Source organism: Helicoverpa armigera, chromosome 21, assembly GCF_030705265.1.
Source record: "Helicoverpa armigera isolate CAAS_96S chromosome 21, ASM3070526v1, whole genome shotgun sequence".
NCBI classification, from domain to species: domain Eukaryota; kingdom Metazoa; phylum Arthropoda; class Insecta; order Lepidoptera; family Noctuidae; genus Helicoverpa; species Helicoverpa armigera.
This window is the reverse complement of record NC_087140.1, coordinates 3,042,236-3,069,755: the sequence shown is the minus strand read 5'-3', so window position 1 is coordinate 3,069,755 and position 27,520 is coordinate 3,042,236. Positions and strand designations below refer to the sequence as shown.

The window sequence follows — 27,520 nt, the reverse complement described above, 5'->3', positions numbered from 1 at the left end:
AGTTCAAAACTCAGGTTGATTCATCAAAATTCGTAATCTAACCAGTTCATCTAAATGCAAGTGATATCGCGGGAAACGGCCAGTACGTAAATAATGCGATTTTAATCACAAACTGACGCAAGAAGCTAGCTTTGTAACATCATTGCAGTACCTACTTACTTAAGGAATATAGTAATTGCATTCATATGGTTATACATAGCTTCCTTATGTTTCTTACTTATGCGTTTAAGTAAAAAATAAATAAGAATTACAATAGCAAAAAACATCATCACATCTAAATGATAAAGGATTTATTTTACTTGATTCATGATAGGTTTAGCACTTTAACCAGACTTACCAGAAATATTTATTCTGGTCAACTCGCTCTAGCAAACAGTAACAAATTACGTGCGAACATTCATAAAATGTCCGCGAAATTTTAGCATTTGTGCGTGAACACAATGCTAGCAGCGCAAAAGCGTACAATTTTTTGTTGGCGAATCAATGGGATGTTAGTGGAATATCTTTATAACAACAAGCCCTAGTTGCTGGAAAGTTTATATTGCCAATCTTCTTAGCAAAAACACATAGGAAGTAGTGAAGAGTGGGCGTTTTGAAGGTCTGTCTTTTCTGTTGACGTTCAAAAAGTGCTGATTTAACAGTCTAATTTGAATAAACGTTACTGAGTTTGTACCGTCTTAAACTACCTGATGGTTAATGATTTAAAATAATTCTTACTTCTAGCCTTACAGAACATGACAAAAGTTAATAATTCAAAATACAGACATAACCATCGCCTTTCAAATACTAACAATGTATGTACTACCTAATGACCACACAACGACAATTAAACTTTAATTAAAGTCTAAACATACACAGCCACTAAGTTAACATTAGCTACAAAAAGCTAAGTAACACAAGGTCTGATGCTTAGATCGTAGTTGCAGGTGCATCTATGCAGCTGGTAATTTATTGACTGGTAATTATTTTGTAGGGATTTAAGTTCATTGAGTTCACGGCTTAAAACTGAAAAGAGCAAATCCTGTGGTAAATCTACGTTTATTCTGTTACCTATTTTTTGCATATGATAACTGACTTTCTAAAAGTAATAAAATGCTTTCAATGCTTTAAGCCACGTAACCTTTTGAACGCCAATGTCGGCTATAGCCGACATGAGCAAGCGTGCCCTGTGCGCCAACGACGGCTATACTCGACAAAAAACAGGTCGCAGAAAAATACAAAATAAACCTATTAAATCATTACTTTTATGTATTTTTTTAGGTAGTACATACATTGTTAGTATTTGAAAGGCGATGGTTATGTCTGTATTTTGAATTATTAACTTTTGTCATGTTCTGTAAGGCTAGAAGTAAGAATTATTTTAAATCATTAACCATCAGGTAGTTTAAGACGGTACAAACTCAGTAACGTTTATTCAAATTAGACTGTTAAATCAGCACTTTTTGAACGTCAACAGAAAAGACAGACCTTCAAAACGCCCACTCTTCACTACTTCCTATGTGTTTTTGCTAAGAAGATTGGCAATATAAACTTTCCAGCAACTAGGGCTTGTTGTTATAAAGATATTCCACTAACATCCCATTGATTCGCCAACAAAAATTGTACGCTTTGCGCTGCTAGCATTGTGTTCACGCTAAAATTTCGCGGACATTTTATGAATGTTCGCACGTAATTTGTTACTGTTTGCTAGAGCGAGTTGACCAGAATAAATATTTCTGGTAAGTCTGGTTAAAGTGCTAAACCTATCATGAATCAAGTAAAATAAATCCTTTATCATTTAGATGTGATGATGTTTTTTGCTATTGTAATTCTTATTTATTTTTTACTTAAACGCATAAGTAAGAAACATAAGGAAGCTTTCGGAGAAGGACCAGTAACTTTAGCGGTGGATGTACTGGCAGCAGCAGCAGAATTCTCGGGCATCGATGAGCACGCAGGATATAATGACATTAGATTTTCAAGCTCACCCATGGTCGAAATCTTACGGCGCGACTTATCAGGCGTCAATACCACAATCTTTCCCTCAGCAGACCAGCAGTTGTTGACGCCGAAGTGCTTGCGGCCGGCCATAAAGACTTGATGCCGCGTCTTCGTTAAGAACTCGGATATAGTTATACCAGTCCCTTTAAGTGCGGTTTTACTATCCCAAGCTAAACGGCGTTGCTCCATACTGCTGAACCGCACCAGCACAGGTCTTGATTTGCCTTGAGATGATCCAAGCCTATGGCACACATCCAGGTGATCGGCATGAATATCATCTAACTTGAGATGCTTGGAGAGAATGTTCAGTATGGTGCCATTCAATTTCTCGTGTGGTGTCTCAGCAATACCATGAAACAGCAAAATCTTCCTTCTCATTACTGTTTCATGACTATCAAGTCCCAAGGATAGCAGCTCTATCTGTGTTTTTAAGTGACACAGTGTTTTGCAGACAAAGACTTTAAAATCTGAGAAGTCCCGGGAAAGTGCACTGATGTCAGAATGAGCAAGATCAGGTACTGATGAGGCTTGGAGCAGCTTATCCTCATACTCACTCATCCGGGAACTAAAAAATCTCTCCAGCTCTTCAAGACTTTGAATCAGTTTGTTGTCCATCTTGGTTGTGTTGATACAGTGCACTTGTTGGATTGTGATAGAATTTATAGGAAAATTCAATGCAACGGTAGGTCTACTAGATGACTAACACATAAATGTATTAAAAAATACTAGATTACTATTTTATATAATTTAAATATACAGAGCTAATAATTTCACATGTGTATGTCAGTCTACCCACATGACACATGCCTTGATGTTTTCTCCCATGAAATTGGGTGAGCAAGAAAACTTATGTGTGTAAATGCCGATAGTCTTCCTATGCGTAAGCTTGGAAGAACTCAGCAGTGACCGTGTCGCAAAGTCGTAAAACATTTTCATGGAGGAACTGCCTGTCTGTCTGATCTCATCAACCTAATTACCAGGGCTCCAGTACTACACATTGGCTGTCGGGCTTTTTGGCTTTGACTATCCACAACTACTGTCAGAGGTGTTAAAATGACAGCTAGGAGGGACAGACCTATTCAGCGTGTCTTCCGAAACATGGAAAACTCATGATAAAAGATTGTCACCCATCCATGACGCTTAACCAATCGTTGCTTAACCTTACGTTCGATCAACCTGTGCAGTTGCTAGTTAGCCACTCTAACCAAATCGTCTCTGAAGATCACCCAAATAGGAGTTATTCAACAGATTGAAGTCGTCCTATTTAACTAAGTGGCTTGTGAACGTTTATTGGATAATAGGCCCAATTGACCACCAATTACTGGCTAGGAATGCGCTGTGATTTCGTTGAAGGATTTAGCACATACGAAAGTTGTATTTTTAGCTACTGCGCTGCAGAAATCAAGGTTAGATATTCATCTATTTTATTGTAAGATTTATGCGAGCATTGTACTGATGAAGCGTTTTGCTTGTTTGAACGTGCTGTCTCAGAAACTACAAAACCGATTTATACAAACTATTACACAAAAACTGAAAAATATGTATTTCAGTGTTAGATGGAAAATTTATTGAGATAGACTTTTTATCTGGGTTTGTGGAGAAATTACCACGGAACAAGAGTAAAACCATGGACATTAGAAATTTAACCTTTTCACCGCCACGCCTATTTACCTTTTCACATACGTGACGGTATTTAATACAAAAAGACGTGTTTACTTTTACTCCCGTGAAATCGTCTCCAAATCGCGGTTAAAGTTATTGGTTGGTGTTTCATATTATAACCATATTGTTGGAAAAGTGCCCTTCTATCACTTGTGAAAAATTCAATTGGAAATATCCAGTGCTTCAAGAAATATAGTAATTATAAGTTCAAAGAACTTTTTTAACGTTCGACGTCCCTGACCTGCCCCAACCCGCGGTTGGCTCGCTTCTATGAGTCACCTCGTCGGGCCGCCTGCGCTGCTGTGTGTTCTACCGTGTTGTTCGTCGTGCATCGCTCGCTATATATATATATCAACATCACGCCGCTTGAGCTGAGGCGCTCAGTAGCACTAGAAGAGCGTAAATCATATTCGGACTGTGAGAGGCGTTGGGTGAGATTGTTTTAATACTATAATTGATTGATCTCTGATTGATTGCATCTCAACCTTGTAAATTCCTGCTCACCGAAGCGTTATGGCGGAACAGTCTTCTATGTCATCAAGTACATCCTTTACATGGGGTTGTTGCGACCAGGTGGTAGCTAATGAGAAATATGCTACATGTGTCAAGTGTCACAAAACGTATCATTATATTTGCTTGTCTTTAAGGGAAAACTACAATGTACCGAAAGGTTGGCAATGCCCGGCATGCATTAACTCTGGTCCGAAAATTAGCAGATCCGATAGTACTCCTCTGCGTAACGTCTCATCCAACAGGGCGAATAAAGACCAGCTCTTTCTCCGCCTAAGACGGACAACATTACTTTGTCGTGTGACGATATTCGGCAACTCATTCAAGACGCTGTTAAAAAGGAACATACAGAAATGTTGTCAAAATTTACTGAAACCCTGAATAGAGAACTGCAACCTATTAAAGAGCAGATGGATAAGATGGACAATTCTATGTTATTTATGAACTCACAGTACGAGGAACTTTTGAAAGAATATGCTGCGTCCAAAGAGACCGTGAAGGAATTGCAGAAAGAAAACTTAGAGATGAAAATGTGTATCAATGATCTCGTCTCACGTGTAAGCCAATTAGAACAACAAACTCGTTCAAACAATGTAGAAATCCAATGTCTGCCGGAAAAAAAACAAGAAAATCTATTGCAGATTGTAACACAATTATCTAAGGTGGTGGGGAGCGGCATTGTGGACAGCGACATAAAATACTGCACTAGAGTCGCCAAGCAGAGCTCTACAAATTCTCGACCACGATCGATAGTGGTACAACTGGCTTCTCCTCGTACTCGTGATCAATTTCTCGCAGCCACGATTAAATATAATAAATCAAACCCTAATAATAAACTAAATACCTCGCACCTTGGATACGCCGGACCGAAGACTCCAATTTTCATTACGGAACACCTTTCAACCACTAATAAGGCTCTCCACGCTGCCGCTAGAATTAAGGCTAAGGAGCTTGGATACCAGTTTGTCTGGGTACGAGGTGGCCGCATATTTATGCGGAAAGAACAGGAATCTGAACACATTCTCGTTAGAAATAAGGATACTTTAAATAAACTAGCTTAATTTTTTCTTTTTTCATATTTATAGATCATGATATTGTAGATTATATAAAAAAAATTCAATAACTTAAGGATTTATTATCAAAATACTAGAGGACTACGCACTAAATGTCAAAGTTTTTATCGACAAATGTCTTGCGAAACCTACGATGTAGTTATATTATCAGAAACTTGGTTGAATGACTCTGTACTGAGCTCGGAGCTATTTGATGACAGATATGTGGTATATAGAAGAGACAGAGATAACAGGAAAAAAGATGGAGGAGGTGTGTTGATAGCTGTTCTAAAAACATTAAATTCTAAGCGTATGTTTCAATGGGAAACTCATTGTGAAGACCTATGGGTTATTATAGACATTTCCATCGCAAAATCTGTTCGTCAATTAGCTCTGTGCGCAATCTATTTACCTCCACCAGTGTTGCGCTCAAATCTAGAACACTTTATTGATTCTTGTAACACCTTGTTTGAACAATCGGGGTTCCAGACCTGTATAATAGGCGACTTTAATCTGGGCAACATCGATTGGGACTTGGTAGGTGAGTTGGATAACGGTTATGTACCCCCGGGTATGGGTCACCTTTTAACGGATTTTACTCATATGAACAACCTTATTCAACTTAATAATATTAAGAACAAGTCAGGGAGAATTTTAGACCTTGTATTGACTGGCTTAACCACTAGCAGCGTACTTGCCGCTCAAAACCCATTAAGTATTGTTGACACTTTACACCCCCCAATTGAAATATATATTAAATCAGACGATGAGTTGAGGCTTCCCTATAATAATAATAAGAGAACGAATTTTTTCAAATTAGATTATGATATGATGTGTAAGCACTTGGATGACATCGACTGGAACTATTTATTTGACGGTATTCAAGATGTAAATGAAATGGTTAGTATTTTTTATGATAAAGTTAATAGTTTAATCAAAAAGCATGCCCCGACGTCGTCGCATAAGCGTAAAACATATCCTCCTTGGTTCAATAAAAAACTAATAAGAGCCCTGAGAGATAAAGAAAAGTTACGTATTCGGTTTAAGTTATATGGGAACCCAATGGATGAGCTTGAACTGAAGTTGTTGAGTAAACGCTGCTCTGCTATAGCTACTTCCTGTTACAATGCTTACCTAAGTGACCTGGAGTCTGATATCACCAATAATCCCAACCGGTTTTGGGCCTACATAAAAGGGAAACGCGGAGGTGCTAGTTCCTATCCTCTTACTATGAACGACGGCGTGACATCTTCTTCTAATGGAACTAATATTTCAGAAATGTTTGCTACGTATTTTTCTTCAATGTATAGTAGCCCAAACAATACAAACTTACCTCTTTCTACAGATTACTTAAAAACAATGGCAGCCTTCAGTTTGCCTTTGTCAGCCCCATTAATAGAGCACGACGCTTTGCTTAATAAGTTGAAGTCTCTTGACTGTCGAAAAGGTGCTGGCCCGGACGGTATTCCTCCTATTTTTATCTCAATGTGCGCCTCTTCCCTAGCGACTCCTCTGTTGCTTATATATAATCGATCTCTTGCATTAGGAACTTTCCCTAACGTTTGGAAAGAAGCTAAGATTGTACCAATATACAAATCCGGCGATAACACTGATGTAAGTAACTATAGACCAATTTGTATCTTGTCTACCTTTGCCAAGGTTTTCGAATCTTTGATTTGCCCATGTATACAGTCACACTTGAGACTTTACCTTAGCAGCGCCCAGCACGGCTTTGTAAATTCAAGGTCTACTTGCACCAATCTGGTATCATTTACTGAGACCTTAATGGCTGCCGTTGATAATGCTAAACAAGTGGATGTGATATATACAGATTTTAGTCGAGCCTTTGATAGTGTCCCCCATAACAAACTCATACAAAAGTTATCCTTATATGGTATCACCGGCTGTCTTCTTAACTGGTTGAAATCTTACCTCGAAAATCGCACTTTTTATGTCGCCGTTAATGGTTACAAGTCAAACTTTTACGGGATCACATCCGGTGTTCCCCAGGGGTCCCATATTGGTCCTGTATTATTTAACTTCTATGTTAACGACATCCCTCATACGTTAAAATTCTCGGAATGTTATATGTATGCTGACGACCTAAAATTTTGCAGAATAATTGAGTCTGACGCAGACGTTGAGTTGCTCCAACGTGACATTGATGTTCTGGTAGAGTGGTGTAAGGACAATGGTATGAGTTTAAATGTAAAAAAATGCTTTCATGCAAAATTTTCCAGGAAAAATAAATTAACGCTTTCCCACTACCACATCTCTAAAAGTTCGATCCAAGAAGTTGAGAGTATTAGGGACCTGGGAATAACATTCGATAGACAATTGACATTCTTACCCCACATTGAAAATGTTATAAAAAAAGCCTCTAGAATGCTGGGTTTTGTTCTAAGGAATCTCACTGGTTTTCGTCATAGTAAGACCAAGATCACACTCTACAATTGTCTGGTCCGCAGTGTGCTGGAATATTGTAGTACGGTATGGAGACCACATTATGCAACACACATATTGAGGCTAGAGAGAGTACAGAAACGGTTCCTGTGGCACTTGGCTTTTTCGTCCGGTCTGGTAAAAAAAATACGATCGTATAATGACAGGCTCGCCCACTTTAAGATGGTATCTTTACAAAAAAGAAGGGATATACTCGACTCCGTTTTCCTATTTAAAATCCTACGATACAAAATTGATTGCCCGCAGTTGCTGAGTCGAGTAAAACTCAGAGTCCCCGCTAGGATACCTCGTGCCCCAATAACTCCGCTGTATCCTCCACGTCGTAGAACCGTGCTTGGTGCCAACTCTCCTATCCCTCGCTTATGTAAGTTGCTTAATAGCTGCAGTGATCTAGTGGACCTATACGCTGACTCACTTACCAAACTCAAAAGAACTCGATTTTAAAAAATATTGGTTACTCCTTTTTTATTATTTAATTGATCTCAATTTTTTTTAGCACTGTATTAAATAATTAATTTTGTAATTAGTAATTTTTAATTTAATTGGTTTTGTTTAATTTAATTACAATTTTCACATTGTCAAATTTATATGTAGTATTTTGTCATAATCTTAACTTTAACTTATTTGTATAATGCATGCTGTGCTTACCTTTAAGAGATTGTTACACAAGTATTGTTTTATGATGTTTGTATTTAATAATTGTATCGTGTAAACGATTGTTGGTGAGCCAAATAAATAAAATAAAAAATAAAAAATAAAATAAAATTTTTAGTAGATATTTAATTAAGATTTTCATGGGCTTGGCGTACAGGGCATAGGAATACCGATATGGCGTGGCGGTGAAAAGGTTAAATTTCTAATGTCCATGGTTTTACTCTTGTTCCGTGGTAATTTCTCCACAAACCCAGATAAAAAGTCTATCTCAATAAATTTTCCATCTAACACTGAAATACATATTTTTCAGTTTTTGTGTAATAGTTTGTATAAATCGGTTTTGTAGTTTCTGAGACAGCACGTTCAAACAAGCAAAACGCTTCATCAGTACAATGCTCGCATAAATCTTACAATAAAATAGATGAATATCTAACCTTGATTTCTGCAGCGCAGTAGCTAAAAATACAACTTTCGTATGTGCTAAATCCTTCAACGAAATCACAGCGCATTCCTAGCCAGTAATTGGTGGTCAATTGGGCCTATTATCCAATAAACGTTCACAAGCCACTTAGTTAAATAGGACGACTTCAATCTGTTGAATAACTCCTATTTGGGTGATCTTCAGAGACGATTTGGTTAGGAGTGGCTAACTAGCAACTGCACAGGTTGATCGAACGTAAGGTTAAGCAACGATTGGTTAAGCGTCATGGATGGGTGACAATCTTTTTATCATGAGTTTTCCATGTTTCGGAAGACACGCTGAATAGGTCTGTCCCTCCTAGCTGTCATTTTAACACCTCTGACAGTAGTTGTGGATAGTCAAAAGCCAAAAAGCCCGACAGCCAATGTGTAGTACTGGAGAGCCCTGGTAATTAGGTTGATGAGATCAGACAGACAGGCAGTTCCTCCATGAAAATGTTTTACGACTTTGCGACACGGTCACTGCTGAGTTCTTCCAAGCTTACGCATAGGAAGACTATCGGCATTTACACACATAAGTTTTCTTGCTCACCCAATTTCATGGGAGAAAACATCAAGGCATGTGTCATGTGGGTAGACTGACATACACATGTGAAATTATTAGCTCTGTATATTTAAATTATATAAAATAGTAATCTAGTATTTTTTAATACATTTATGTGTTAGTCATCTAGTAGACCTACCGTTGCATTGAATTTTCCTATAAATTCTATCACAATCCAACAAGTGCACTGTATCAACACAACCAAGATGGACAACAAACTGATTCAAAGTCTTGAAGAGCTGGAGAGATTTTTTAGTTCCCGGATGAGTGAGTATGAGGATAAGCTGCTCCAAGCCTCATCAGTACCTGATCTTGCTCATTCTGACATCAGTGCACTTTCCGGGACTCTCAGATTTTAAAGTCTTTGTCTGCAAAACACTGTGTCACTTAAAAACACAGATAGAGCTGCTATCCTTGGGACTTGATAGTCATGAAACAGTAATGAGAAGGAAGATTTTGCTGTTTCATGGTATTGCTGAGACACCACACGAGAAATTGAATGGCACCATACTGAACATTCTCCAAGCATCTCAAGTTAGATGATATTCATGCCGATCACCTGGATGTGTGCCATAGGCTTGGATCATCTCAAGGCAAATCAAGACCTGTGCTGGTGCGGTTCAGCAGTATGGAGCAACGCCGTTTAGCTTGGGATAGTAAAACCGCACTTAAAGGGACTGGTATAACTATATCCGAGTTCTTAACGAAGACGCGGCATCAAGTCTTTATGGCCGGCCGCAAGCACTTCGGCGTCAACAACTGCTGGTCTGCTGAGGGAAAGATTGTGGTATTGACGCCTGATAAGTCGCGCCGTAAGATTTCGACCATGGGTGAGCTTGAAAATCTAATGTCATTATATCCTGCGTGCTCATCGATGCCCGAGAATTCTGCTGCTGCTGCCAGTACATCCACCGCTAAAGTTACTGGTCCTTCTCCGAAAGCAGCGCCCCAGAAAGCTAAAGTTTCCAGGAGGGGTCGTCGTTGATTCGCGCTACTCGACTATAGCTAGTTTTTACTTTTCTTTTGCGCCTACCTCCTATGATTTGTAGAACTATTAATATTCTCTTAAAACTGTCATTATTTTCTATAAAATTATGGGCCGGTAGATGTTTATTATTATTGTGCATTTTTCACTTCACAGACTTCACTTTGTCAGCTGTCATATAGATAGATAACGCAAATAAGCCACTGTCATCTTTGCTATTATTATTTTTTTTTTTTTTTTTTGGCACCTGGCATTTTAATCTTATTTTATTTGGTGTTGTAGTGACTTTATTTTTATATTAATTTTACTTAATTTTTATTTTGTATTATTGTTTCACTTTTATTTTCCACTTCTTTATAATAGATTGTTATAAATCTCTCCCAGCTGCAGCGTAAGGTCTATTGGGTAACGTTGCGTAAGTTTTAAATCGTACTCTTTTTTTTTTTTTGTTTTCTTTTCTTTTTGTGTTATTATTACATTTTATATACTTTTACAATTAATATTTTATATATATATATATATTTTAACTATGAATGATGTTATTCCTGACGATGAATATTTCTCTTGTTCTTCTTCATCCAGTAGTTTTCACAGTGTGGAGAGCGATTCTTCGCCTCCATTGACACTTGGCGATCAAATCTCCTCCCTTCTTGAACATTATCCTAAAAACCTTAATATAGCACACATTAATGCTCAAAGTGTTCCTGCTCATTATTCTGATCTTCTGGCTTCCATCAACAGTGCCCATCTGGATGCTTTGCTGATCTCGGAGACTTTCCTAAAACCGTCGTTGTTATCGGTTCACTACGCCCTTCCAGGATTTGTCTTGATCCGTAACGACCGAACGGGAAAGGGAGGTGGCGGTGTTGCAATTTATCTACGTGCTGATATTTCCTTTAGGGTAATTAGTGCATCACCATCCTCTTATTCGGGTTCAGCTGAGCATCTTTTTATTGAAATCTCCCTGTGTCACACAAAAATGCTCCTGGGTGTGATGTATAGCCCGAACCTTGGTGTGGACTATTTTGACGGACTTGATTCGCTTTTATATGCCTTTCGCCCTGTCTATGATCGCGTAGTCTTGATGGGCGATTTTAATACTTGTATACTCAAGGATGACTGCCGCAGTCGCAAACTTCTTTCCCTCTTAACTTCTTATGATCTTAGTATCCTCCCGCTATCTGCTACGCACCATTTCCCTAATTGTACCCCTTCTCTCCTGGACCTTATTATTGTTTCTAAGACTAATCATGTTTCTCTTCACGGTCAACTAACTGCTCCTTTTTCCTATCATGACTTAATTTTCATTTCTAATAAGGTCCGTCCGCCAAAACGAAGGCCGAAATATATTCCCCTTCGGAACTTTAAGGGTATGGATCTGGAGGCATTGGGGCGTGATGCTGACTGTATCGACTGGAATCCTGTCCTCGAGTGCACACATATCAACGACAAAGTCGATGTTTTCAATAGGGAATTAATCAGTCTGTACGATCGTCATGCTCCTATTCGTCAGGTTAAAATCAGACATATTCCCGCTCCTTGGCTCACGCCTGCTATTAAGGATATGATGGCCACCAGGGATAGAGCCAAACGGAGGCTAAAGCGCTGTCCTTCAGACCGCAACCTCTCTGCGTATAAAGAGCTCCGTAATCGCTGCAGTCGTATGTGTAGAGATGCAAAGAGACGCTACTTTCATAATTCTCTTGACAACCGTAACCCGTCTGAAGTCTGGAAATTCCTCAAATCTGTCGGCATTGGCAAGTCTCATGCTGTTTCTAGTGGTGTTTTTGACGTGTGTGCCCTAAACACTTATTTCTCACAACCCCCTATTATTTTGGATCCGCAGGTCAAATCCTCTACTTTGAATAGGCTTGACTGCTTGCCGAAGCCGCTGTGCTCACCTTTTGAGTTTGATGCAGTAAGTGAGGAGGGTGTTAAGAAAGCTATTCTTGCTATCTCCTCCACTGCTGCTGGTAATGATAATTTATGCTCAAGAATGATCCATCCAATTCTATCTTCTGTCCTTCCAGTCTTGACTCACATTTTTAACTTCTCATTATTTTCTTGCACTTTCCCTGATACCTGGAAATCAGCTAACATTATCCCCCTACCTAAAATACAGAATCCTGAATCATTGACCGATTTCAGACCTATTTCTATCCTTCCGTATCTTTCCAAGGTTCTTGAGCATATTGTTCATTGCCAACTTTCTAGCTTTCTTTCTAAAATTGATCTTCTTAGCCCTTTTCAGTCTGGTTTCCGACCTGGTCATAGCACTTCTACAGCACTGTTGAAAGTAACTGATGATATTCGCCAGGCTATGGACCATAAATCCCTTACCATACTTGTCCTACTAGACTTCAGCAGCGCCTTTGATTCTGTTGACTTCGATATTCTGCTTGGAATCCTCAGATCTTCAAATTTATCCTCTGCTTCTTTAGACTGGTTCGAGTCTTATCTCAAGGGGCGCTCGCAGCGGGTTCGTCTTGATGATTCTTTCTCTGATTGGTGCTCACTTGTCACGGGTGTGCCTCAGGGTGGCGTTCTCTCCTCTTTTCTATTTTTATTAATACAGTCACCACTGTCATCTCCTGTAACTTCCATCTCTATGCCGACGACTTACAGCTTTATCGTCACTTTGTGCCGCATGACGCGGAAGTTGCCTTGTCAGCCATGAATCATGACTTGGAATTAGTTGATCAGTGGGCGCGTTCGTTTGGACTACTGATCAACCCTAGAAAATCCAAGGCCTTGATCATCGGTGGCAGATATATGCGGAGTAGGCTAGATTTTAATGTTTTAACCCCGCTCTGCCTTAATGGAGTTAAAATTGATTTTAGTGCTACGGCTAAAGACCTTGGGGTGATTATCGACTCCAACTTATCCTGGACAGCTCAAGTCGCTGAAGTCAGTCGGAAGGTATATTATACATTCCACTCGCTCAGGTGCCTCCAGAACTTCTTACCCTTGGAGACCAAAATCTCCTTAGCCCAAACCTTAATCCAGCCCATTATTGACTACGCTGATGCCTGTTATTTGGATGCCACCGAGGAGCTCTTAAACAAGCTTGAGCGCCTGCAAAATATCTGTATACGTTTTATCTTCAATCTTAAAAAATATGATCACGTCTCTAGTTTTCGCAGCACTCTCAAGTGGCTCCCAATTCGACTTCGCCGGAACACTCGCATTTTGTGTTTATTATTCAACATCCTCTTTAACCCTAAATTTCCTTCGTACCTTCGAGAGCGGTTTTCCTTCATCCGTTCTAATGATGCGCCTTGCAGGTCACATCTTAGAACGATCCTAAAATTTCCTTCCCATTCCACCGACTTCTATTCCTATTCCTTTACCGTTCACGCTGTTCGGTTATGGAATTCCCTTCCCCATGAGATTAGAGATTGCCAAACTGTTGGACTTTTTAAGAGAAAAGTCAAAGAACATTATCTGTCCATTGCATCATAGTTATTTTATTTATTTATATATGTATCTAGGTATATATTATTTTATTTTTGGGTATATATTATTTAGTAGGTATATATTCATTATTTACGTATTGTTTATGTAGGTATAATATACAATATACAGCTGTTTTCTTCCATTTTAATTTCTGTTTCCTTTGCTTTTTACACACTGTCTACCTACATCTCTTTTATTCTCTTTTTCCTTTCGCAGGTATGCTGGAAGAGATTTCTTTAGAAATAAGCATTACCTTTGTATATTCTTTCTTTCCTGTCATCTTTCTTTATTATGTGTGTGTACATAAATTTGTAAATAAATAAATAAAATAAATAAGTATAACATTAGGAAATATAAATTATTGATCCTATATCATAGAATACAAGTATATTTTACATTTTGCAACTACGAGTATCTAAAATGCAAAAAGCATTTGCTGGAACTAACCCTACTTATACATATACATATTTGATAAAAATTATTTTTGCGAAACATCTATCCCTCTACATACTCTAACTATCCTATCCCCTTGTTCACAGCTCACCATGGGTTCTCTGCCTCGGGTCTCGGTCGTGAGCGGCGCCCGCACGCCCGTCCCGGCTGCCCCGTTGACGAAGCACCTCAGCCATCTGGATACCAGTGATAACACTGCTCTTGTTTATGCTGGTAAGTTTATTTGTAGTCATAACTAGCTATTCCAGCCATGTCTAGAAGGAACTACCTCTGGTAGCCCTTTTCCTATTTGATTTAAGGGAGCTCTAGCGATCAAATGGTGGCAGTGTAACAACAACTCAGCATTAAGTGGGATTTAAATACTTTCCTCCACCGAGAAGTGTGAAACATTTGTAGCTTCTGAGATGTTAGTAGCCATGTATGTTCCTCACTGCATTTACCAAGCCAACACTCATGCCCAGCATGGTGACTATGGGAAAAAAATCCTAGCTTGGGCGAGGAACTAGGTAGCTGTCCAGCAGTGGGTTTATTTATTTCAGCGGTGACGGCGACGATGCCCCTTCCCCAAGCAATCTGTGTATAAAACAATTAAATCGGTTAAGTAGTTTTGGCTTGAAAGCGCGACAAACACACGCGTAGTTACTTTTGTATATATTAACACGAACATAATGCATTATCAGAGGTATTCTCATGAAAGACATCGAAGGCTTTACACCACAACAAAAATCAATAGCCAATAGCACAAGACATGAAAATTAAAAGCCAATAGCCATACCATCACTATTAAAGTGGGTCACAATAATAGATGGGTAATGACTACTAATAATAGTGTTCTCACATAAAATTACAGTGACTACTGTGTAATGCTATGGTGTGGCGTGTAATTGACCCATTAACCCTTAGACAGCAATGAATTAATTAACAGCTTCTGACTTATTGTTGTGATGAACTGCAGTGTGCATTTGATGATTTGACTCCTAACTACTATTTAAAAAATGCGAAAGTAGCTTTGTGTGTCTGGCCTTCACGTCAAAACCATCCTATTTCATCCAAAAATGAAAATAATATTGAAATAGCTTAACAAAATTTGGATTTGAAATACTCGATCAAGTTTAGGAATCTAAGAAAGGCTTATAGGCTACTTCTTATCTAGATGCGGCAAAAAATGCTCTCGTGCAGCGGAAGGAACGGGTAGCGGAAATCGGAAGGCCAGTTTAAGATGTAAAATAAAAATGAATAAAAAGGCATTTAGGTAGGTACTCCGGAACCATCCAAATCCGGCGGCTTTCGTAGTCTCAGTCCAGCGACATTGTGTTGGCGACCTTATTTAGAATCATCATAACAATTGAGGTCGCCCAAATAAACGACCAGGCTCGGAACGGAATTCCTACATTTATTAAGTGCATTAAAATTACAAACTAAAAATAGATAATTCTCAGTAAATTAAGTAGGTATCTGATACATACGTTTGAATAAATTTAAATTAATAACTGCATTTCAAAACTAACTGCATAATTCATAGGTATGCATTATTTAATCTATTTATAGCTCCCAATTTGATAAGGCACTAAAAATAAAAACGTTCTTTTAATATTTTTTTGGACAATATTAAAAATTAAGAACAGACTCAGCACATAATAAGTTGATATCTGACCTCGTAACACTTTAAGAGAGAATGTAAATAAATAAAGTGATAAAAATAATACTTATCCAATTACTGTCTAACAATATAGTTATTGTTAATAAAATATCGGATAATTGTAACATTATCAATAACTAGCCGTTTTGTCGCGGTTTCACCCGCTACCCTGGGAACTTTTTTCCGTAAGCATACAAAATATAGCCTGTTAATATATTTGGGGATAGTGTAGCTTTTTAACAGAGAAATAATTTTTCCAATCGGTCCAGTAGTTTTGGACTTTTTAGGGTACAAACAAATAAACAAATACTGTTTCCGTTTTATTAAACGGTTTTTTTATAGATGTTACTCGAGGATAGTCTAGCTGAAGTAACTACTAATATCTGTGGTCTTACTTTCGAACAGTGAAAGATTTTTTTCAAACTTGTTCATCAGTTTCGGAACCAAACAATGTACCCCAAAAACAAACGAACAAATGCTCCGCTTTACTATATTAGTATAGATTCCTGTCCAACAATATAGTTATTTTTATATTGGCAGATAATTGTAACAATATCAATAACGATTACTACGAACTAAAGTTCAATGAATCTTAATAAGAATGCATTCATTGAATGGTTAATAAAAACAATAGGGTAGTGTCCAGGGTCGAAATAATGAAATAATATTTAGTCCGCTTTTTAGATAATCAAAAAATATTAGATACGTATTTTTTCTTTTTTTAATTAAACATAAAATGACAAAGATAATACACTTCAAAAATTAGGAGTGGGGCCTTTAATTAGGTGTAGGCCTTTTACGTCACAGTGTCCTGAAAATTGTAGCAACTTGTGACGTCACACTCAACTTTAACACGCTATATCTTAACAAGTTCTGATCCAATTTAAAAAAGAAAAAATACGTATCGCTTAATTTTGGACAATCTACAAGACGGACTAATTATTATTTTTTAGGAAACTAGCCTATTCTGAGAGATAAAAATAATTAGTACAAAATCATTACCTACATTAAAAACTTCAATCAATATAATCAATACTTTTTTATCATTATGCGACATTTTTTAATAATTCTGATTGATGATTTAATTCGTTATTTTTCGAAAAAAGACTACGTTCTTGAGAACGTGCAATAAATAGTCAATTTATGGAATATCAATGATTTAATAGCGTTAGATAATTTAATTGATTACGTTTCTTCTGAGATAATAAACTATGTCTGGGAAATAACAGTGATTATTGCTGATTATACTAAGTAAGTCACGACTATTCAATATTCATTGTGAGTTGGGGTCAATGAACCATTAGCTAATTATCGTGGGAATAGATTATAGAATCTTAATTAGTCGCCCTTTATCTAGTCTTTTTTTCAAAAACACAGAATACTGGGGACAGCTTCCAATGATAACACACTGTTACACTTCCAATGTTCCACATTTTTTGTATTTGTAAAATAAACGATTTGATTTGATTTGAGCTGACTTGATTTTTTCAAATCGGTTCGGTATTTTTTAAAGTTTAGTGTCAAAATTTACACTTCATCACATTACCATGTAAATGCATGTCTTATAATTCCATTATTTTCTTTCAGACGAGACGTGCAATGTCCGCATAAGTTACTCGGAGCTGGCAGCGCGAACCAACTCCCTCGCGCGAGCCATCGCTGCGCGCGCGCGGCCGCAGGGACCTAACAGAGATGGAGATTATGTTATTGCTGTGTGCATGCAGCCTACACATAGGTGAATACAGATATCATATTATTTTAAGTTAAACGTGATCTCGATTCGTTTAAAAGTAGATTTAAAAAATACATTTTGGAAAAAAGTATAATGCCTAGTTAGAAGTGTCTAGTACCATCTAGTATAATCTAGCAGTAGTATCTAGTAAGTGCCTAGTATTGAATAAAGTTAACTTCATGGAATAATGCTATAACGGTGCTTCCGATCTATAAACCTTTAGTCGAACGATAGATCGGGCTCATAAATCAGTATGGAGATGAATGGTAGCTGCGCGCGTTCGGCAGGTATTAGACCGATTCACGATTCTCTTCAAAAGTAACTACCTACCAACCATCGGACCAACTAAATGCCCGACAGTTTAGTCTGCAGTTTACTCCCAGAGACTCTCAAACGTATCAAAATTGTATCTGTCGATCATTACCTTCCGTCTTCCCCCCTCTTTAACTCTTCAATCAAATCTTGCAATTGTCTTCTCTTTCCAGCACAATAACAACACTGCTAGCGACATGGAAGGCCGGTGCTGCGTACGTGCCGATGGAGCCGAGCTTCCCTCAGGCGAGGATCACGCACATACTGAGCGATGCTGAACCTTCTCTCGTTGTCTATGATGATACTGGTATGTTGGTTGATAATGATTTACACACAATAACAACACTGCTAGCGACATGGAAGGCCGGTGCTGCGTACGTGCCGATGGAGCCGAGCTTCCCTCAGGCGAGGATCACGCACATACTGAGCGATGCTGAACCTTCTCTCGTTGTTTATGATGATACTGGTATGTTGGTTTTTGAGGATTTTAGCAAATTACTTTATGTAACAGAATTACCTCAAGGCTCAAGGTCTCATCAATCATGTTGGACATAGAAATTTAAACAACATCGAAGAACAAACATATGTGTGTTACCTTTTACCGTAGAAAGAAGAAATAGTGATTGTTCTGTATCAAGGAATGAAAGTAATGGGTACAATCTGGTTGAGGTTTAAAAAGAGAGTAGAGTCCTACGCCCTGCAGTGGGGTAATATGTAAAGCTACAGTAATGAATTGTACATGCTTTTAAACACACAACTTCACCATTGTATATTCTCCAAGTTCCCCATTCAAAATTATATCGTCATACCCTATTCCCTTTCCAGCTAACCCAGCCATGTTCTCTGGTAGCGGTATACCATCAGTGTCCTTCGAGGAGTTGGCGCACGAAGCCAGTGGCCTGTCAGCTGATGTCATACAGGACGGAGAAGTGTTGGCTGTGGCCAGGAGTGACAGCATCGGTATTGTGCTGTATACTTCTGGAAGTACTGGCATTCCTAAAGGTTGGCGTTTTATTATTATGAAGCTTCATTTATATATTATTTAATGTTATGCTATGAAATAAAATACTCTTGAAATAAATGGTGTTCTAGAAACTGGTCTATAAACTTTCAACGGTATTGAATGATTAAGTGGTTTTCGAGAACAAATCGAAGAAAAACTAAAGTTCCCAATACCTAAGCCTAAGCTATCATAAATTTATGCAATAGTTTTGGTTAGAATCAAAAGTAAGTATATCTAATGGAGACGTTTCACCAAAATTGTTTGTGCTTGTACAAGAACAAAAATTGCGTTAGCCCGAGTCCACTGTACGTGGTTCGTATAAACGTTGTGTTATTGAGGACATTTTAGGATTGTTCGCTAACAATTTTGTTACTGAACGAAAAGACCAGAACGAACTTTTATTTACGGTACAGTACCCGATTAAACACAAGCACTAGTCACAAATCTTCATTCTTCCACAGGTGTTCGCCTCTCCTACTCTGCAGTTTGCAACCGTCTCTGGTGGCAGTTCCATACCTTCCCTTACTCTGACTCCGAGGTCAACTGTGTCTGGAAGACGGCCTTGACCTTCGTGGACTCAGTCTGCGAGATCTGGGGACCTCTGCTTCATGGCAGGACCCTGATCATCCTCTCTAGGGAGACTACTAGGGACCCTCAGAAGCTGGTCAATGTTTTGGCTGATAATCAGGTCAGTTGACTTTATTTGATTTTGTTTTAGTAGATTCTTAGTTAAATTCATTGAAATCATATACAGACAATGTATGATTCTCTTTTAGTCCAAAATTATTATATTTAATACCAACTTATTCCATACAAAATATACATACCTACATATTTACAAAAAAAATATTTTTAATTTCGCTATTTTGATTTAAAAAGACACTATAAATTACTTGAATATCAGAAAACACTGAATTCCAGTATGACATAGTTAGACTAGATTGCAATAAAACCTATAGAAGTACATATTTCTTTACTAGGGAATTACGTGTTTTTGACACTTATCTAAAATTTTTCCAATATCCACTTTTATGATTTTTTTACTAACATCGAATTTTAATATCTTTTCAGATCCAACGTCTAGTACTGGTCCCGACCTTACTTCGATCGATCCTCATGTACCTTTCCCTAAAACCGACGGAAAGACCCCTCCAACACTTGAAACTCTGGGTCTGTTCCGGCGAGACCCTCAGCAAAGACCTTGCGGCTCAATTCTTCAAGAATTTCGGAGACCACAACGGGTACAAACTGGCTAACTTCTATGGGAGTACTGAAGTTATGGGCGATGTGACCTATTATGTGTTGGAGAATACTAACCAGCTTGATATTCATCCTACTATACCTATTGGTAAGTTGAAGTTCTGTCTGTCTTTTTCATTTGACTTAATTCTACTCTTTCCTCTTAATGTCAAAACTGCCAAAAGAACTAATTGTTCTGCATAAATACAGTTATTTTGTCCTCCGTGGATATGCACTACTTTACTAATCATGATTAGTGTTTTTATTGTCCCACTTTATACCATGGATCTAATAAAGAGGAAATAAAATCTAGTAAAGTAAAACTCAACATAACCATATGATAATATACGGTAAATTGTTATGCACACTTGAATTTACAATTTCAAATTTTGGGAAAAGCGCCTGCAACCATGTAGTATTCAGGGAAGCAAAACATCCTAAAGTCTTGACTTGTATCGGATCTACGTTACCTATCCAAAAATATCCAAATTGATAACCTCCTCTTCTGGCAAGTCAGTTACAAAGCCTCCTATCTTAAAGAACCGATATGAAACTCTATAACTACTCTTCTAAAAATAGTTTTAAAAATTTCCATATAATATTCTCTCCACAGGAACTCCCCTAGACAACTGCGCAGTATACCTACTAGACGAGGAAATGAACCCGGCGCGTCAGTCGGAGCCCGGCGAGGTGTGGGTGGCGGGGGGTAATCTCGCCGCGGGGTATGTGGGCGGACAGGGGGCGGACAAGTTCGTGGATAACCCTCATGCTGCTCATCCAGGTAGGATGGAGTTATTTAGAGAAAGTCAATGATGGTATCCATGTATAGGAATGGTCTTGGATTCAGTTCTGGCAATGTGGTCATGACTAATGAGATTCAGCCTTACTTATAAAAATCAACAAATCATCTGCTAAGCATTGTTTTAAGTAATTACTACTTAAAGCCTTAAGTAGTGATTAAATTATTTTGACCTATAAACGTTGCTTAAGCATGTCTTAAGTAATGAACAGATAATGACATAAAAACATACTAATTTCTCAACACTACCGGAATGTTGGTAGCTTAAAAAAATATTTGTCATCAAAACGTTGTGTAATGGCAACAATGGCATCCGTAAAATATAAAATTAAAAAGTTGAGCTGTCAATAAACCGGAAATGAGAAATCAGCTGGTAAGAATCCAGCCATTTTGATAATTAGCGGGTTAAACAAGGGTGTGAGGCTACTTAATTTGACAGCTCATTTAAGACATTGCTAAGAAAATGATTTATTTCAGCCACGTTTATAAGTAAGATTTTTTCTTAAACATCTCTTAAGTATAACTTATTATTTTATAAGTAAGGCTGATTAACTTTAATTTAAATTTTTTGTGCACCTTTAAGATCTAAATTCTAAATCTTGCATTTTGAGACGCAAAAGTTTCCAATCTGTTATGGCTATTTTCGTTCTCATCATTTGCCTAGCCTGTATTTATCTATCTATATTCTTGTCGACTCCTAGACTGGGTATAGACTGAGAGTCCCAGTCTAACCAGAAGTCGTTATAATATACAACAATATTTAACTTCCAACCACTTAAATCCTATCCTTCTTCTCCCCAGATTTCGGTCGCCTGTACCGCACTGGAGACTTCGGCGTACTAGAGAAGGGTGTCATCCTGTACGCCGGACGCACAGACTCGCAGGTCAAGATCAGAGGACACAGGGTCGACCTGCAGGAGGTCGATAGGGCAGTCGCTGCTGTTGAGGGAGTTGACAAATGTGAGTATCTTCTTATCGAGGGAGCTGCAGTTTAATTACCTAACCCTTAGTGCTAAGCTAAGCCTTAGTGTCAGTGTTTTCTTGAATCTGCCTGACGGGCTCTGACGTGTAATGTAAATATGATTGGGGTAACCAGATCATCTGTATTGCAACAAGTTACATGTTTCGGAAGGCACGTTAAATAATGCTGCATGTAGGGTATTGAATGGTGCTGTAAGCTTGTTCGAGAGAGTTACCGTGGCCATGGTACATAAGAAGAACTCGTGATGATAAAATTGCTTAACCGTATTTTCGAACAGCAATTGCGGCTGCTACTTAGCCACGAGCTCTTGCTTCTTTCTTCTGAAATCCTTCTATTTACTTTTTGATATTTCCATTTCCCAAGAACCTCAAACAAAATTGTATCTGTCACCAGGCGTGGTCCTCTGCTACGGACTAGAGCGAGGCAACCCGGAGATATTGTCGTTCGTCACCATCAAGCCTGACGCCAGGATCGCTGCACAGCATATAGAGGCTGCCTTGAAGAATTCTTTAACGCATTATATGTTACCACAGGTAAGATATACATGGAAAAAAGGAGGATGATCCTCCAATTTCTCTCTCTATATAAACAAAGATAAAGAAGATACGGGTATTTATAAATGTTAGTGTAAATTCAACATGAGTATGAGTACAATCTTGATATATTCCAATGACTTGAAAATATATCGTAGGAAATTGTTGCTTCAGGGAAAGTACTGGGGAGATGCCAGATGAGGATTAAGGACATTTTAGGGATCACAGATTAGAAAAAAATTAGATATTTAAAAATTATAGATCCAAAAACTATATTTATTTTGCATCTATTCCTTCCAGGTAATTGAAGTAGAGAGCATACCACTGTTGGTGAACGGCAAAGTAGACCGACAAGCGCTACTGAAGATGTATGAAAACACCAACAATAACGGTAAGAATTAACTAGAACACCTATACTGAATGAAACGTCATTTTCATTCTCTTGAGAGATTAGGATTAGCCTACTTCACTTCTCACTTCGGTAGATCAGTAGTCCTTGATTGCTTTCAACCAGGATTTAGTCAGTCAAAAGCGACACTTCTGATTTAAGCTTCACTTAAGGACGTCTTTTAGTCAAATCGATGACCTATAGCAGTACACTGAGGAATATCTGGGCTTTGGAGCCAAATTTTGGTATAAAAAATCTCCACTTTCACATTATCTTACTAATTACCTAAATTTTCTTCCAGATGACTCGGAAATCCCCTTAGACATCGACTACACCTCAGTCTCCCAATCCGACCTCCCGGCCGCTAAGGTCTTGTTCGAGACTGTCGGGGAAGTGCTGGGGAGGGCCGCCAGGGGAGCCATCTCTGTGAGGGCTGGCTTCTATGAGTTGGGAGGGAACTCCCTTAATTCTATCTATACTATTACGAGGTTGAGGGATAAGGGGTATTTTATTGGTGAGTTTCTGTATTTTGTTGCACTTTTTAATATGGAAAATTGTGGGAATGTAAATATATTGGTTGGTATTGGTGGGTACCATTCACCAGGATGGATGGAGAAAAAAGCTAAAACACGATCCTTACTTACCTGAAGAGAATTTTCTCATAGATGTGACCTATGGTAGATGTAGGCGAAAAGAAAGAATGCTGACCAAAAAAAAAAATAAGTAGCAACAGAATGTGGTTTTCAATAGACTTACATTTCAAAAAATCATACTACTTATTCATAATTTTATAATTAAACATTAGTCAGGAATTGTCTGCTACAATATTTTCTGAAGATCACTTTTACGAAGTAGCCTCTTATATCAATTTAAGAGTTACCTACTAACAGTGGACAGTTAATAACAGTGGACCTAAAACTGTTTTAATGCTCTATTTCACTTAACCATAAAAACATTTACTTTGGCATAAAAAAAGGCTTAGGCAACTCATATTTTCCATTTCAATCTTCCAGACATAAGCGATTTCCTCGGCGCATCAAACTTAGGCGAAGTGTTATCTCACATGAGCACGAACCCGCACTCCGACGACGGAGATAATGAACTGTTCACCGCTGAACCACTCGCTGATGAACATAAGCAACAGGTTATCGAGTAAGTACATAATTAGTGTCTTGGTTAATGGTTAGGAAGATTCTTGGAAAATGAAATTCAGAAAGAAGTAAAATGAATCTAGTTCCATGATGATTTTGGAAAATATCCTAAAGTTAGGAAAACGCGACATAATAGGTAAGGGTATGTACTGCAGAGACTTAGTGGTCATAGCTATAAAATATAAAAACGTTGAATTCTGAAAGGAGGCAATGATGTTAGAGGCAGCACATGGTCCTTAATTCCCTCTATACACGCTTCTTTTAATTCAAATCAGACATGCAATTTTGCTCGTAGAGAGCTCCACAAAAATCGCCTGGTATAGGTACTAACCACTCGTAAGTAAGCATGACAAAACAATGATGAAAAAAAAACTACAAAAACCAGCCCTCGATAATGATATGATGAATAATGAATATATAATGAATGATAACCCTCATTACCCTTAAGTACCATTTATAAAAAAGTCGAAAAGGCTCGGGAGTTGATGATGATGATGAAGTACCATCTATTACTGACCTAAATCTAAAGTCCTAATATCTTCAAAAAATCCTCTTCACACTCATTTCTTTTCCAGAATGATAGTATCCTCCTTCTACAACAAGGCTGAGTTGGAGCAGTTCCTGAAGCACGAGATCGACACCAACGACTATGCTGTTCTCATCAGCGACACCTGGCCGGCACTAATCAGTGCTAAACTTAGCGTTGTGCTGAAGAATTGTAAGTTAAAGTAGATACAAATATTCGAAAGAACATTATCAGGTCAGCTTTCTTAGAGCAGGTCCAAAGAAAAAAATTGACATTTATTTATTACCCCATTGTTGAAAAAAATACCATTTCGTAAAGATGAAAATAAATCTCAAAAAGTGTGTTTTCAGTTCTAAAGCTATCCAACCCAGATTTTCTGAGCATATTTTCCTTTACCATAACAATATCTTATATTCTTATGTGTACGTTTAAAAGAAATATACATGGACTTCAGGGATTTTTGCCTGATATTATTTTACATTATTCTTTAACTTCAAATCTCGTTTCTCGGGTTTTTAACCTAAATCGTAACAATTCCTTGGACACCATACCATTACTTCCAAATACCTATATCTTCCATTATCCCCACAGCATCAGGCACTCCAGTAGCCGTAGCGCTGAACTTCGACGCTCGCGACGAACCGGACGTGGAGTCTGAGGAGACAGGAGGACTCATGAAGATCATGATCTTCTTGGAGTTTGTCGAGAGCTCCGTTAGGGATACCATGTTACCGCCGGGGAAGGGTAAGATTATTTATTTATTTAATGGTTTATGTACACCGTTCATGAGACCTTAAAAGGCACTGCTAATTTCTTAAGAAATCTCTTCCATCAGAAGTTTAAGAGCTATGTTTAAGGAGTCTCTTTTTATACTGCCATGTGTGTCAGTGAGCGAGATCACCTTCCCTGATTTATTTTCTCCATTTTGTTCTATCTTCGATGTTGAGCAAAACCTCTAGTCGTTATTCTGAGAAACTTTCGGTTAAAGTTGATATTGTTTGTACTGTTGTCATTATTTATTCATGCGTCCCCACAAGCTTCAACACGACCCGCTGTTAACTTAAAATGCTTTTCGACTTGTCCAATTTTCACTACTAATCTAATTTCTTAACCATAATTGAATCGACCTTTGTACCACATGATTTTTGACGCCTAATATACGTATCTCCTATTTATTCACAGGCACAATCCTCCATTCCTTCATGATGGCGACAGCAGAGAGCCTGACACCACGGGAGAATGTAGCCGCCATCAGAGCATTAGAGAACGCCACCATGAACCTCGCCAAGGAGACAGGCTTCCGAGGAGTTTTTACTACCAACACCAGCCCGCTTACACAGGTAAGAAAGAAAAAGTAAAGGAAGAAAGTAACATTTATTTGCATAGAACATAGGTGGTAGGTAGCTTTTACAGTAGTTAAGCATCATTATTATAAACTTTTTTATCGTCCCATTGAGATAGAAGATTGAAGGATTGAACAGTGGTTTATAATTCAAACTAAATTCTGCCTTTTTGGAATACAAGTTAATATGGCGGGGCTTAATGAACTATTTAAGTGACGTTTTATTTCTTGAAGAACTGTCTTCGTCTATTAACAACTAACCAGCCTTTTCCCAACTAAAGTCCATTCTTAACAAATGCAGCTGAATACCAGTGTTTTAGGCAACCTTTTACCCCTTGGTAAGTCTGGTTGTCAGACGTTCTGGCTTCTAACTACCCATAATGATTTCCAAAAATGTTCAAATTACTTTTTGTTTTGTCTAACTGATCCACAACCATATCGTCAACATAAAAAATAGTTTTTATTTACGTAATACTGAAGAATATTCTTTTATTTTTCTTTTTGCAGCAATTAGGTACCGATGTCCTAGGCTACCAAACCTTATTGGATTACCAAATAAATCAGTACGTTGACCCCAACGGAGACAGAATATTCGGAAAGGCTCCCGACGATATGCGAGCTATTGTGTGCTGGAAACCGCTCGACTAACCTGTGATATGATCATTTAGACTATTGGCCAGTTTCAAAGGTTACTGATAAAGTCTCTGATAGCCTATCAGGAAGTTATCTGACAGGTTTTACAGGTGTTGGATAACAATATCTGGCAGATAACTAACTGACACTTTATCGATAACCAGTGGATCTGGGCCTATGTGCATAAAATATACATATTTTAAATTGTGTTCTTAGTTATCTCTATTTACGGTGGATTTCGATAATGTATCCATTGATTTGCGATTACAGATTGAATTTTAACATAAGCTCTACAATAATTATGTCCAATCCGCGATTAGAGATTGGACATAAGATGGATAGATTATAAGAATCCGTAGTTAGTCGACCAGTGATTTTGTTATAAAAAGTATTTTTTTGTTTATTATGAATAAATGTGACTTCAAAAATGAATTCTATTGTTAAAGTTTTAGAGCTGATTTTGACTTGTATTTAAATATTAAAAGGGCGTAAGTGCAAGAGTATTAAGTAAGTAGTAAGATATTATTTAGTAAGCCTATTAGACAAGTAGTAAGTTAGAGCGCTTAGATTTTAGAACGTTGAATTAATGCTTGTTGAATTTAGACTTTATTACTTATACATAAGGTGTATTTTTCATTTACCAGTGATAAATTACAGTATTTCTTAAGTTTTACTTCTTGCCTGTTCTGAAATGACAATTCTATATTTTAGAAAAAAATATTCAGTGAATTTTATGTTGTAAGTTTATGATATTAATTTTATTTAACCTCGCAATTTTTCGTATTTTAAGTCTTCAATAATAAAGTTTGATAAATAGTATTTTAACTATTAAGTTTTAATATTTAACCAAAATAATGGCTATTAAAATTCAACTTTGATCAAAATGTTTGTACCATTTTTCTACCGATTTAAAAAAGGAGGTTTTAAAACATGTTTGAATATTTTTCTTGAATTATGGAAAAATAAATAAAACACAAATCTACATTTAGATATTTAATACGA

The 27,520-nt window shown here is 37.7% G+C and overlaps 1 protein-coding gene across 1 annotated transcript in view; it reads left to right on the top strand.

The window, feature by feature from the left end:
- Positions 1 to 26,601, top strand: part of LOC135118379 (beta-alanyl-bioamine nonribosomal peptide synthetase ebony-like) — a 48,495-nt gene extending 21,894 nt beyond the window's left edge. Inside the window, exons 2-17 of the mRNA XM_064040223.1 lie at positions 14,326 to 14,452; positions 17,466 to 17,613; positions 18,096 to 18,229; positions 18,748 to 18,924; positions 19,387 to 19,613; positions 19,997 to 20,273; positions 20,778 to 20,945; positions 21,765 to 21,923; positions 22,339 to 22,478; positions 22,779 to 22,869; positions 23,168 to 23,380; positions 23,880 to 24,018; positions 24,593 to 24,735; positions 25,135 to 25,287; positions 25,726 to 25,883; positions 26,393 to 26,601. Of these exons, the coding sequence (XP_063896293.1) occupies positions 14,332 to 14,452; positions 17,466 to 17,613; positions 18,096 to 18,229; positions 18,748 to 18,924; positions 19,387 to 19,613; positions 19,997 to 20,273; positions 20,778 to 20,945; positions 21,765 to 21,923; positions 22,339 to 22,478; positions 22,779 to 22,869; positions 23,168 to 23,380; positions 23,880 to 24,018; positions 24,593 to 24,735; positions 25,135 to 25,287; positions 25,726 to 25,883; positions 26,393 to 26,533 (2,589 nt within the window). The 5' untranslated portion in view covers positions 14,326 to 14,331 and the 3' untranslated portion in view covers positions 26,534 to 26,601. The remainder of the gene's footprint in view (positions 1 to 14,325; positions 14,453 to 17,465; positions 17,614 to 18,095; positions 18,230 to 18,747; positions 18,925 to 19,386; positions 19,614 to 19,996; positions 20,274 to 20,777; positions 20,946 to 21,764; positions 21,924 to 22,338; positions 22,479 to 22,778; positions 22,870 to 23,167; positions 23,381 to 23,879; positions 24,019 to 24,592; positions 24,736 to 25,134; positions 25,288 to 25,725; positions 25,884 to 26,392) is intronic.
- The last annotated feature ends 919 nt before the right edge of the window (positions 26,602 to 27,520 follow it).